Source organism: Callorhinus ursinus, unplaced genomic scaffold (genome assembly GCF_003265705.2).
Source record: "Callorhinus ursinus isolate GAN/ISIS: 27379988/994484 unplaced genomic scaffold, GSC_fseal_2.0 scaffold20, whole genome shotgun sequence".
Lineage (NCBI taxonomy): Eukaryota > Metazoa > Chordata > Mammalia > Carnivora > Otariidae > Callorhinus > Callorhinus ursinus.
The window spans coordinates 8,231,429-8,245,289 of NW_027397082.1; the positions used below are offsets into that span (position 1 = coordinate 8,231,429).

General features: G+C 49.0%; 1 protein-coding gene across 19 annotated transcripts in view; it reads right to left on the reverse strand.

Moving 5' to 3' along the window:
• Window positions 1-13,861, reverse strand: part of TCF7L2 (transcription factor 7 like 2) — a 196,261-nt gene that overhangs the window by 21,284 nt on the left and 161,116 nt on the right. For 16 of the 19 annotated variants that reach the window (XM_025880679.2, XM_025880678.2, XM_025880677.2 and 13 more), the window contains 2 exons: window positions 4,277-4,409; window positions 1,959-2,061 (listed from right to left, as the gene is read on the reverse strand). In XM_025880679.2, coding sequence (XP_025736464.1) covers window positions 1,959-2,061; window positions 4,277-4,409 — 236 coding nt within the window. The remainder of the gene's footprint in view (window positions 1-1,958; window positions 2,062-4,276; window positions 4,410-13,861) is intronic. The other 3 variants (XM_073904188.1, XM_073904190.1, XM_073904198.1) reach the window with 1 other exon arrangement.

Genomic DNA, 13,861 nt, shown 5'->3' on the forward strand with positions numbered 1-13,861 from the left:
GGTACAAAATAAGAGAGTGCAAACAAGGGTGAGGGTGGGGAAAAGAAAAAGAAGAAAAAGGAAAGTTCTCTCTGCACAGTAAGCTTTATTCTCATTTGATCAGAACAAAAATCTTGGGGATTGTACAGGAAGGATCAAAGGGAAGAAACACAGAACAATTTGAATGCCATAAATCTGATAGGAATGGCTAATTAAATTTTATAACCTCTGCTTATGTCAATAGAGACCCTCTCCCCAAGCTGAAACTAGGTGTTTTGTTGTAATAATTAAAGGCGAAGTCTCGCTTGCTTTAATGGAGCCATCACACTAATTGAGGGCTACACATCCAAAGGAAAACAATAATGAATGTAAATTTATACCAAAATAAAGTACAGTGAATCAAAGGACTTCAGTTACGCTTTGGGCCTCTTTCGGTATTTAGATCTCGGTGAGAAAACATTAAATTAACAGAGCTTAATTTGTAGCCTTTTGTCAAATTAACAAGTGTTGACAAGAGTTACCGGGGGGAGAGTCCCCAAGAAGAATTGTGGGTAACCAATAGACAATCACACCTCATTACAATAATTAAAAAATACAGCAACATGCAAAATAGCATCCTCATGAAAGACACACAACTTTTTCTGACAGAGGGCTGTCTGAGTTGGCTATTCCTTTTTATCTAGCCTTCAAATATCTCCCCCTCAGCTGAACGGGGCAAGGGATGCCAGAGAACTATTCGAAGAAAATGGCCCCATTTTCTGAGGAAGAAATGGGACCCAAGCTCACGTCCGCGTGTACCCTCCCCAACAAAATGAAGGAGAAAAAAAAAAAACAAGAGAAAGTACACCCATGGTCAGTAGTTTGTACTAGCTACTTCAGAATACAAGCTATTTTTCACGACCCAGGGTAGTGTGTTCAACTACAGAAATACTAGGCGAACTACTCTAGAACTTATCTTCTCTAAGGCTATGAAAGGGTGTCTTTCTTCCCCAAGACCCAAACTTCAGAGTTTTCCCCAGGACGTATTCCTGTTATGACAACAAATTGTCCTCGTTTTTTTAGAGTAGAGATCACTGATAAACATGGAAAACTACGTACACTACATACACAAGAACACAATCACGAAACGGATACTTCATGCCTACACACACTCGTGCACGGTATGGTTAGGCAGTGAAGGCCCTTCTACTCTGGCTCTGAAACACACATTTTCCAAGCTGTCCAAGGAAGCTTCATGGACGGACTATAGAAGCAAGGCTGGGTGATGGGAAGACAAATTGTGAAAGGCGGTTTGGTGCCCTGCGCACTGCCAGGAACCTTGGTGGACACTCAGGAAGGCCCCATGGGCCGGCACAGGGATACCCGATGCCCCACCCCCGCCCCTCATAATCAGGTGAACCAAGAATCTCAGAGAGATGCTGGTTGCAAACTGTCTGTCTCACCAGACAGACCTGGCCACTCTTGTTGCCAACCTTGGGAGTAACCCTCAGGATGGGGTGAGGGGGTAGGGGTTTCTGAGAGAATCACCCCCCAATCTCACCCCTAGATTTCAAAATGATGTTAGGCCTGTTCCCACTCCTGTGCCGCCTCAAACCAACGACGGGACTCCAGTCTGGTCGGCCACCAGCCGAAGAGCCATGACCCTCAGAGCCTCGGCAGTTCCCAAAGTATCTGAAGGACACCTTTGTTCACAGAGAGAAACCTAGAGTCTTGGAGGACTGTGAGTTCAGAATGCGAAGTATCAACAACCTTTTTCCTCCATGGCCTATCTGAAGGGCCACTGACTTTCCTGCTTCCCCACAGGGCACCTTGGCGATCATCTTCCCCATGTACCCCTACGGCCCTCCCTCCCCAACCCTGTCTTCCAAAACACACACATGCACGCGCGCGCGCGCACACACACACACACACACACAGGATAAATAATAAGCATGCCCATGTAAGAAACAAAAAGGGAATTAAAAAATGGAACTCCTTACTGTGGTACTAACCATCCTAGCGGATGGGGGATTTGTCCTACGGTGCCGGGCGACAGTGGGTAATACGGAGATATATCTGGAGGGTGCGGAGGCCGTGGGATTCCTGGGGGAAGAAGTGGCATTTTAGGTACAAAGGAGGAGAGAAGGAAAGAGAAACTGCCAGGGGATGGAAACAGGGAAAGGACGGAGACCCCTCTTCTATGAGCAGAGCTAGCTCTGCTAGCTATGACCATTAAGAGTCGTGCGTAAGTTTCATTCAGCATCTCTCCCCGCCCTACCTTGAGAAATAGGTTTATTTCCTTCTAGGTGGATGGGTAAACGCAGACCCCGAAAATGCCATCTTGGGTATTTCTGCCTTGTGGGATCAGTGTGATTATTGAAACTAAAGGAAAACCTGAAGGGCTTGGCACACAGTAGGTGATCGAGTCGTGTACATTCTCTCTGCCCTCCCAGCTTGGGCCTCCACTCCTTTTAATTCTGATGACTTGCCTGCACCAGAGTCACCTCCTCTAGGCTTCTAATAACGGCTTTTCAGTTATGGCTCTTGGAAGGGTGACTCTTGCCTTCTTTCAAAAAAAAGTAACTCTTCTAGAATGTCTCCACCTCAGCTTTGAGGATGAGCTGTGGCAGAAACTCATCACAAGCCACAGCCTCTTCTCCAGGGTAGGATCTGAACTGAGCAGACCAGCGGGCTCGGGTCTAGAACCTACTTCGCTGGAGGCAGTCAGCGGGGAGAACCAGCCCTAGCTGCTGATCAGGGACTGCTGCGTCCTGAGAGCTGGGAACGCTCACGTGACATAGCTGAGCACATCCTGAAGACCTGAGCCACCGCACACTTACTCCACAGGAGCACATCCTGCACTCAATCCTGAGCAAAGCAAGAGCGCTGGGAGCAATTCTGACACAGAGGAACTGATCGAAGCAGCTGAACTGGGAAGAAAACGAACAATACTACAGAAGTAACGCAGTATTGGAGGTAATGAGCTGCATGTCTGTGGATGAAAACTATGCCATTTTTTTTTTTTTAATTCATTCAGGAAGCTTTTAATCTGTAAGTTAAGTCTCCCTGGGTGACATTTTCATGCAGACATAGCTTTCTCTCTATTACAAAAACCAAACAGATTAGCTGGTCTTGGACCCTACACCAAGCCATTTGCACACTTGAAAGAATGTTCGCAGAGGAAAAGTAAACAGTCTGCAGACGTTAATCATATGTTTTACGATAACCATTTAAAAGCTATTCCCTGTACTACCATTATTTAAATGAGACGTTGATGCTGCCATTCACTCGCAGAGCCTGGGGCTGGCTGGCGGCCTCCTCCAGCCATCCAAGCACCAGACTGGGTCCCCCACGAGCACAAAAGGGGCTCAGAGGCTGGTGAAAACCAGCTCATGTGTGGCTTCATTCAGGGGCAGCGAAGTCTGCATGAACGGGCAATCTACCTCAGCTCGACACCAAATAATCCCATCTGATGAAGTGACACGGAATAGCCACTGAAAATTCATCCTTCTAATTAACTAGCTGGTTAGAGAGACCCCAGCCAGTGCACCGCCCGGCCTGTCCTGGCCTTAGCTGTTCTTCCATGACCATCCCACTAGGAGCTGTGGCCAGCTGCTTGTCTGAAATCTTGCTACAGGGAGGGTTACAAGTAACCCTGCCCTCTCTTTCCCTCTTTGGGGCAAAAGCAGTCAGTGGGTACATGGGATGGAAGGGAGAGGAAAAGCGTAAAGGCTGAAGGATGACGTGGCATCTTCCACCTGAGACCCTACTGGTTGTTCCACAATGGACTTGTTTTTCACATCTGTATAATGGGCTTGGTGATACCCATGATACTGTAGGAGAAGAGGAACCCAGATAAATCAGCAAAGACGATGCGGGACCCAGTGATGTGGCACCAAGAAGTCATCATCAAGTGTCTGGAGTCCCTCAGCCGCTAAGGGAACCAGGGCTTTGGGGAGCCAGGCTTGTAGGGCTCCTGTAACCCCAAGCTGCTGAGAAGGAGGCCATGAGATGCCGCCAAGCCTGTCTGTGGCTCTGGGAGTTAGTTCTACGCTACTCCTGAAAAACAGTGTGGGACTCATAGCCAGCCCTTCTGGGGCGTATTCGGGACTCTAGAAAGATTGTTAGGGCTACGCATGGGCTTCTAAGGACAGGGGAAGCCACCCCCTCACCAGTCTCTGTCCTCCCCTAAGAACTTCTCAACACCCCGGAGAGGAACAGGAGTCCCTCCACCGTTGCCCACAGCCCGCCCCAAATCCCAGCAGGTCAGGCGGCCCCAGACCCAGCATGCGCTCTTGGCACCAAGCGCTTGGCCTACCTGTTTTGGGGTCTACGTCAGCTGGTAAGTGTGGAGGTGGGTTTCCCGGGGTGAAGTGCTCATTGCTGTACGTGATGAGCGGCGTGAGAGGGTGAACGTGGTGAGGGTGCTGCACGACTGGCACTTTGTTCGACTGTGGGCGGGAAAGAAACAGAGAAGGACACCATCAAGCTGGTTCCTGGCAGCCCGAGACTTCCGAACCCAGGACCCGGGCCTCCCGGGGCCACGTCCTCCCACCCGGATTCTGTAAGATGTGCTCCGTTCCACCCACAGCCCCGGCCCCCACCCATGTATTAAAAATAACAGATATTTGTAAAGACCGTTCTCTGGGTAGGCACGCTTCCGTTTTTACCTCCCTATGGAGCCTGGCTTTAAAAATACCTCCTCCACCACCACCCCATCAGGGAGCCCGACTGCGCACTTTTCTAACCGGCAGGTAAATCGGACGTGGGGACTTTAATCTACCGGGCCAACTGCGTTCCTGCATGTTGTGGGGGGGGGGGGATTCCTGACCCCAGGGCTCCACCGGAGGGACCTTTAGGAGGTGAGCAGGCTTCCCAGGGAACAGGCTAGGAACACGTTCCCTTACAAGAAACCCAGCAGGGCCCAAGTCCCACCCACCCACCCTCCCGCCCTATCCACCACCCCCAGCTCCTAACTGCTCCCTGCCCCTGGCAACCAGCGGGCCTGCTATGACCCTTTGCGGGCAGCACGGATGACAAGCTCCACTCCTGGTCTGGTTGGGAGTATGAACTTTACCAGAAAGCCCTAAACCGCCAGGCAAGCACCTGCATATTTTATGCAGATTACAGCAGCCCTGATTCATTAGGAATTTCATTAGCAAGTCATGGGGGAATGCTAATAAATTAACTGGATGATGATAAATTGGGTTAATAAAAGGGGTGCAGTTTCCAAACGGGCAGTTCTAGCAAACAAAGTACAAGCATTTTTATGTTCAGGAAGGGTGGATAGGTAGAAAGAGCAGGAAAAAAAGAAAAAAAAGCATTTTGAAGATTTTTTCTAGTTGCCATGACCAGACCTTCCCAAATTCTTCTTCTCTTCCCCCACCCGCCCCCCTCTCGGTCCACCCCACCCCCTCCACTATGCTGTGCTGTAACTTAGCCCAGCAAGACCACAAAGAAAAAATGAAGCTGAAACAAGCGAACTACTGGGCCATTTACTGAGAGTAATCCAATTGCAAAAAAACCCTATTCCCCATAGAGGATTTTCACTAAAATCCTACAACAGGGACATTTAACCAGATTAGGTACCAGCAAAGATAAAGAGGCTAGTATTAGATGATGAATGGATTAGAGTCAAGTTTCATTTCGGAACGTGTCTTCATTTCCTTTTATTACTTTTAGGAAGGCACAACTTGCATTAACATCAAGGAAAAGGAATTGCATTACAAGGAAAGAAGAGAGGTTTCAGTGCTGCCCACTAGTGCCTCTCGAGTTCAGGGACCACCCAGCACTTAGCTTTGCTTTGCATTTTTCTTCTTGTCCTTTTTTGTTTTTTCTTAAATGAGTAAAGAAGGGGTATAATACACAAAGAGCATTTCTCACCCCCAGTTAATTGTGGGGAAGGCATCTCTAAAAGGGGCTTCTAACTTTCATGAGCATGTTCGGAACGTAAAATACAGCCTTCCTCCACATGCTCCAGAAAAAACTACAGAAAAAGAAGTCAGCACTTGCAACAGCCTGGTTTAACGATCCTCATAAACAACTGGACACTTTCAGAGAAGGCTAGCTAGTTGCTCAAAGAGCCTTATGTTGTGAATTACCAGTTTGCAATCAAAGCACTGAAATGAAAAGCGCCAAAGCCGAGGGAGCTTTGGTCACACCTCCCTAGCAGCCCTGAAGGTCTGGACAAGGCCAGAGCCAGCAGAGTGAAGCAATACTGCCTCAAGGCCAGGGCCAGCATCTTATGGACACGCACTGAGGATTCTTTAGGGGGAACGTTTCTGTTTAGGACAAATTGAAAAGTAACCAACAAATGAACTCTTACTGCACGCCGGGGTGGAGAGGGGGAAAAAAAAGAGGAGCCAGGGAGAGGAAGGGACAGGCCCAGGCAGAAGAGTGAAGGCCACCACGAGGAGAGGAAAATGACTACTGCCACCTTCCAGAAGTTTTTTTTGTTTGGCTGGAAAGATACACACCTGTGGAAATGGAAGAAGGCAGACCAGTTCCAGACAGTTCACAGTGAGGGTGGAAAAACGATGAGATGGGTAGGAACAGCCACTGATAACCCAAAGCAGGGAAGACCGTCACTTAGAGGCCGAAGGGCTGCAGGATCACCATAAACAATGGAAGGAAGCAAAGGATGGGGGTAGAAGGGCTGGCAGTGGGCAGCGGAGCCGACAGTTCTCAGCTCCGGCTGAGTCAAGCTTCTCTCAGGAGGCTCGTCACAGATCTGGATGCCTGGGCCCAGGAAATCTCTCAGCAGGAACCCGATTCAGTGGGTCTGGGCTCAGGACTCAGGCATCTTGAGTCAGCCTACTGAGTGCCAGAGATGGTAGCTCTGTCTGTTCAGCCACGACTCCCGGACTACAGAACCACATGGGCGCAGACAAGCACAAAGGGTTAAGAGGCCCGGGTCCTAACACGAATCCCGAATCCTAGTTCTCAAGAAAATCCATGGGAAGAGTTTGGCACAGAACCTACCACATGGTAAACACAGGACTGGTGGTTTACTATTCTTATTTATTATTTTATTGTTAGGGAGAAGCTGCCCAAAGGCAGAGTTCTGTCTACAGTTCAGAAGCACAAATTCCGTGGCTGCCTTCCAAGCAGGACTAACAGGAAATGCGGGGAAAACCTTTCCCTACTTGTCTAGCGAAGGATGAAGATAGAATCCGTGCAACAGTGGTGCTCGCCAGGCATAGGATTTAAAAGTTACTTTTCCCTCTTCCTCTTAGAAACATGCATGAGGCTCATTCTGACAGAAGTTGGACACCATCACCTTCATGCTATTTTGCACACTTGAGTCTAGCCAAGAGGTTTTTTTCCAGTCCGGTCGGACTCTGTAACATGGAAGGGGGTGGTTTCGAAGCCACTGCTGCCCAGCTTAAGGAGGGGGAAAATGGCAACCCTATTGGGACACGGTTCTCTCTTCTGATCATGACTGTATGCCAGGCAGGTCCCTGGGAAACCACACGTTCTCCAGGCTGACCGGTTCCCAAACAAGCAGGGGAAAGGAATGCAGTCGTCCCTGCAGAGACCAGGGTCCAGTCACGATTCCCATACGACCTGCCTGTACTTGTGCTACTACGGTGCATGGGAGGATGTTCTTCGTGACAATGCCCCATCTCTCCAGCCTGAGGACCCCACAGTCCCTTCTTTCTATGTCACATCATATCCAGGCTGGAGTCACGTATGTACCTTTCTTGGTCCCGCTGTAGCTAAGTTCCTTAAGGACAAAGACTGTGTCTTCTAGAACTTTCTAGCCCCTGTCACGTCCAGCCTATGGCAGTGGTGAGACTCATAAGCTGCCGAAGAGCCACTGAATTGCAACTGCAATCATCAGAGGAAGAGATCTCACAGTCTCACAGAGTCACTCCGCTAACATGGAGTCTACTCAGAATCATAGAACAAAGCTGGACAGACCTTCAGAAACCAGCCAGTCTTATACTTTATGAGTACAGTGCCTTAAAAGTGGTTTTAGAGCCCCAGGGTATATACACAGTGACCAAGAGTGAAGGCTATGAATGCAAGGAAGACCCAGATGGAAATTCTACTTGACCGGTCTAGCTGTGCAACCTGTCTCAGGAGTTTCGTCCTGTCTCTGCAAACTCCAGATGAGAACGGGGGTCAACCTCAGAGCATCGTTGTGAAAATTAAGGCTCATGCCTATAAAATGTTCAACACTGGGCCTGGCACAGAGCTACTCATGCAATACAAAAAACCTGTGAAAAATACTATCCAAGAGTACTAATGAGGAAGGTGGGGTTGGCCACCCCTCTAGTACGTTCTAATGAAATTCCCAGAGGGGAAATGCATCCACAGACTGCACTCCTTAATTCAAAGGCAAGATGTTTATTATAGGGCCAAGAGTGTATGAAGGTTTTGTGGCCACCCTTCCTCAAGTGCATGCTCTTCTGAAAAATGTGATATTTAATTAACAAATATATGTATTTTTTATCTATTTTAAGAAAAACCATCACTTTCTCATGCTAGCAAATAAGAAAGCCTACAGAAGAGTTCTAAGTTTAAATAAGAATAGCTAGAGATGACCAAGGGCCTTCCAGAATCAGGGTGAGGGCCTTGAAGTAGGAGTTCATATAAGTGAAACACCAACCAACCCAAACAGGAAATGTCCCTTAGACTTTCCCCTTCCCTCCGATCAGTGCCCACTTCTTTAAAGAGGTCTTTAAGGATTGTGTTCAAAACTGTTACCACCCTAAGAAAAGCCAACGGTGAAAAGTATCTTTCCTGGGGGAAGGACACAGACAACCTTCCAGAAATGATCCAGGGAATCTAAATGAAAGCAATAATCTATGCTGGTGGGATAACAGCCGGAAATATGCCTCTCTCCCCCTTTTATCTTTTTATAGACAAGAGTCCACTATTCAAGGCAAACAACTGCAACATGGAACCAGGTACCTTTTAGGTAACTACCTTATCTAAATATTAAGTAGGTCTTCAAAACTGCCTAGGGGGTGCAAAATCATTACCTCCAGTGACAGCTAACCAACATTCAAGGTCGGGAGAGTTGCATGGAGAGCCTAGTTACCTGTATCTAACCCTTTAGGAACAGGTTGAAAACTAGGACTCTCCGAGCCACAGAAGCAGCAAGCGTGAATTCCACAGAAGGTCCAAGAGTGACGCTACCGTTGCCCATACACACCCACACCATTGGCACCTGGCACTCACCCCTGGAGCCACCTAGAACGCTTCGTCTAGATGATCCGAAGGGAGAACAGGAGAGAGGAGCACTGACCAGCTGCTGGTCCCGAAGCTCTGCAGTAAACGCCAGCACAGCTCACCACTGCCACCTTTGAATGCAGCCTTGCCACTGAACCCGCCGTGGTGCTGGGTAGGACATATTTTATTAGGTCCTCACAGCATACCTATGATGTAGCTGGCATTTCTTATTAGTTCCACACAGTAGGTGTCCCAGGTCACAGGCCTTGGGAAGGTGGTGTTTCCAGGTCTTCACGCTCACCTGCCTGATGGCACCGGCCCATGGTGCCCTTCAGAGACTGATGCTGGGATGGGATTCACTGCCGTGCTGATGTGGTGAGCTGCACCCCAAGCTTAGCCTGCGCCAACCTTCCCAACTGGACAGAGATGCTTCAGGACTCACAGAGGGATCTATTCCTCCCACTCCCACCTACCAGCCCCTGGAACCTAGACGAGTTTCAGCAAACAGTGCTCCCTGCTGCCCCCCTCCCAGACCCCAAGTTAGGAGTAGCTCAGGGCTCCCTGCCTCAGCGAGAACACCCCGCCACAGGGCACCAGGTACTTTTAGCAGGAGATTTTATAACGTGTGGCTGATTAGGGGAAGTGAGGGATAAAGACATTGAATGGGATGTTTCTGCACCTCAAACAGAGAGACACAAGCAGTATCAGGGCCCAGCCGGGTTCTGGTGATAAAAACATAGCGCACCCAGTCAGTTCCAGCTGACAAGAAACTAAGAAAAAGTCAGCTAAAAAAACCCCTGAACCCATTAAATGAAGTAAACAGTATCTGTTTAAAGGGAACAAAAATCCTCATCTGACCGTAAATCATTAGGGCTTTCTGCTTTCTACCTGGAGAAATGGCTGCTACCCAGAGCAGAGTCTTCCCCAGTTCTGGTCATTATGCTCTCCGGGTTTTGAGCACTAAATAGTTAAATGATTTTTTTAAAAAAGTCCTTTACCAGCCCTCAAAGCGCACAAAGCCCTTCCACCCAAAGTATTCATCCAACTGCGGTGGGGGGAGTGGGGAGGGGGCGCCCCGGTGGCTGACCTCTGACCTCTGGAGAACCCTTAAGCAACAGTGTTCTGCAACTTGGCCGTGCCACCCTCATCGTCAAGCGCCCACACACCCGTCCGAACGCTGCTCGTGATTTGGAACCTGGCAAATGAAAGATTGATTCAGGCGCTTCTAGATCTCCCTGCTACCCCTCCTCTAACCCCGACCCCTCAACCTTCTGTAACTGTGGGGAACCCAAAGGGAATGAAAGCCTGCCATTCACCTCACAACCTATTAATCAGAAGACGTTGAAAACAAATAGAGCCATTGCTGGCCCCGGCCTCTCCGCCGGCCCTCCTCTTCAATACTCCCCTATTGCTCTCCTTTTCTGCAGAAGAAAAATGGGGCCAGAAAGTGCCTTGAGGAGCCCAGCACAATAAGACAAAAGCAGCACAGAGGGGCATTTGTCAGCCTTCTCCCCTCCCCAGGGCAGACCTGGAAGGTCTTCAGTGGCCTTAGGTTCCCCAGCCCTCCCAGGGGCTGAAATCCGCATCAGGAAGGGACACTGTTGATTCCCGGTTTACATTTAAAAAAATGGGTTTAGAGCTCATCTCCATGCATTTTGCGGGATGCCGCTGACTACGGCTACACCAAGGCCAATGGCGACTAGCGAAACATGAATGATGTCACACGTCACTGCAGCCATGGAGCGCCGCTGGAGAGAGGGGGTGGAGGTGAAGGAGGGGCTGTTCCTTACTCAGCAACAACCCTCTGTGACTCAACTAGTCCTGTTTTTTCAGGCGATGGACCAGAGTGGTGGAATGGTCAGCAAAGCTAGCCCTCCTGCCTCGACAACCCACTCCCCCGACAAGGAGCACCCACTGCAGCCGTGAGAGTGACGTCAGGAGATGCACACGGTAGCCTGGATGCAGGCCTGCACGCACGGGCCCCGACTTACCTAGCAAACATGTCGCTATCGCATCTTGCCAAGCTCCTACACACACAGCAGGGAAGGGTGGTGGGCGGGCTTCCACCCTCGGCCAGATGGGCTTCTGCAAACATTTGATGCCCCTCTCCCCCCACAGCTCTGGAAGCCCAACCAGCCAGGACCCATCCAGCGCAGCACCCAGAGCCCACTCATGGTCGAAGGCTGCTTCTCCCACAGGGCCTGCTCCCAGCTAAGGGCACGTCGTTTCCCTGGACAAAGCTCATATTGATAGCAACAGCACTGGTGCTGAAAATAATAAGGAAGACAGAAGGCTTCACAGGGTCCGAGTTTTGCTTGGAGAAAGGAGGTGGTTAAGAAAAAGGAGGGCTGCCTGCGAGTTGCAGAAAAGAAAGACCCAGCCTGCAAGGCCAGCACACAGCCTGCCTCACCTGGCCGCGCTGCTGGGGATGCCTGGGCCCACCCACAAGGCTGCAAAATTACAGCTTCTGGAACCGGAGGGAGCCTGACGCTCAGGGTGCTGCTTGTTTGTCTGGTAAACTGTTGATGGCCAGACCCCCTCCCCCAACCCCAGAATCAAATCCATTTGTACAGCAAGAGGAAGAGAGATGCTCCCTGCTTTCTACAAAATTCTGCCGACTCATAGTTTCTCATATACTCACACAAGCATTAAAATTCTTCGTGCAGGGCAATGATTGAACAGGGCAGGCAGAGAGAGAATAAATGTGCAGTCAATTTTCCTCCAAATTCTCTCACACATATGCATATACACAGAACTAACTGAAACCATGTTAAGCCCTTGTCTCCCCACCCCCACCCCGTCCCTTCCATAACATCACCGCCCAGCTGGTAACACACCAAAGAGACTGGGTCTAGGGGGCCAAACTCTGCTCTTAATGGCCTTTTCTTAATCCCCAAAAAGGAGGAGGGGAAGGTTGGGAGAGGGGCTGGAGGTGTCAGGGTGGGGGAGTGGGCGCACAAAGGGGAACATTTTAACCTGGAAAATAAAGATGTGCTCCAGCTGCCTGGCTTTGTAAGAGCCAAAGGCCGACCCAGCAACACTGCGCTTTCACAGGCTCTTGAACAGTTACTTCCAGTTAAGTTCATTAAACATAATTTATTTCCACTCATTCTCATTTATTTCCCAATAAAAAGAAAGCATCCCATTGTGCTTCCCCCAACTAACCTTTAAAGCACTTGCAAGCTTAAGTCTTGGCCCGCCCGGTCCAGGCTGGCCCCTGACCAGTGAGTTCCCAGGATTTTCTTCCTGCCTGTGTCCCTCCAGGAACCTGCTACAGCATGGCAGAGGTTGGGGGTGGGGTGCCGAAGGCACAACGGGGTCCTCTGACTGTCCTAATCCTCTACCAGGTCTCAGAGCTGAAGAACGAACCACTTCACCCCTAAGTAATTTCCGGGTAGTTCGCAACCTGCAACCTCCACCCTCCCGAAAGATATCTCTCTACTACTTGGGTATTAAATGATTAGTGTTAGCATAATCAATCTTGTTGAGTGTCCCACGTTTGCAGAGAATGTTTGAGAATTGGGTAAGAGGGTACAGCTGTTTCTAGGAGAGCAGATTTTCAAAACAGAGCCAGGAATAAAACTAACCTATTCCAAATGAAGAAATCCAAAAGCTCACATTCAAAACAACTTAAAAAAAAAAAATAATGATTTCCAGACTACCCACCGCCCCCCCAAAAAAACCCCAACAACCCCAAATCTGGGGATTCCTGAATATAATGGAAAGGAAATCACCAATTTTGATTTAGAGTAAATTTTAAGTACATAATGGTTATTACATCCTGGGGATTTCAAGAAAGCAGTGAACAAAACCTGATACCACCCTTCTAATTTATTTACAATGACCAGCTGTACAAAAATGTCTTTTGTTTTTCTAATATACCCTGTGCCTAACTTTCGAATCTAGACAGTACTGGATTTGAAATTCATGCCTGCTACATGGAGGCTGATAAGTGCTCTGTGAAACAGCTGTTTCCTTCAGAGAGCAGGTGAATTTCTCCCTAGAAAAGAGCAGGTACAGAGAGGAGGGATGAACGTTTTCCTGTCCCCAAACCCTGGATTCAGCAGGAATTCAGCAATGACGGATGCAAAGGTGGTACTGCATTGTTCTGTTCTCAGTTGCCCTGTTAGTGTCCCAAACATGGGCATCCTTTAAAGGACATCTACCATCCCCATAAATGAAACACGTGAAAAGGACGCGACCCCCCTCTCAAAGCAAGCTGTCGAGTTGGAAGTTTAACGTAACTAGGGAATGACCCAGGCAAAGTCCAATTAAAAAAAAAAAAATCTTCAAATGTGTGCAGAAGTATGTAATCTGGAGGGCATGGCAAGATTTCATCACATTCCGAAATGTTGCAGAAGGAAAGAATTCCATTACATAGCTCAGCCAGGCCCCCCACCAACCCCAAACCACAAAAGGGAGGTTTCCCTAAGAATATAAGGTTGCAGGCTCTGTTGCTTCCAGAAAATGCCGACGCAGCAGCCTGTTGTGACAATACAAAGATCATAATATCTGTGTCATTGGAGTCGGGAATTCACCCTTTCAAACAACTCCCTTCTCATGAGACATCAAGAATGGAGGGTTAGTGGCCACCAAAGGAGCAGGGCTGCTATTAAGTAACCCAAGTAATTTGAGTAAACAAAGCTCTGGAACCTTTCAGGAATCTCGGAAAGGGAGGCTAGGCTGGGCTGGGCAATTTACGGCAACACAACTTAGACGTTGG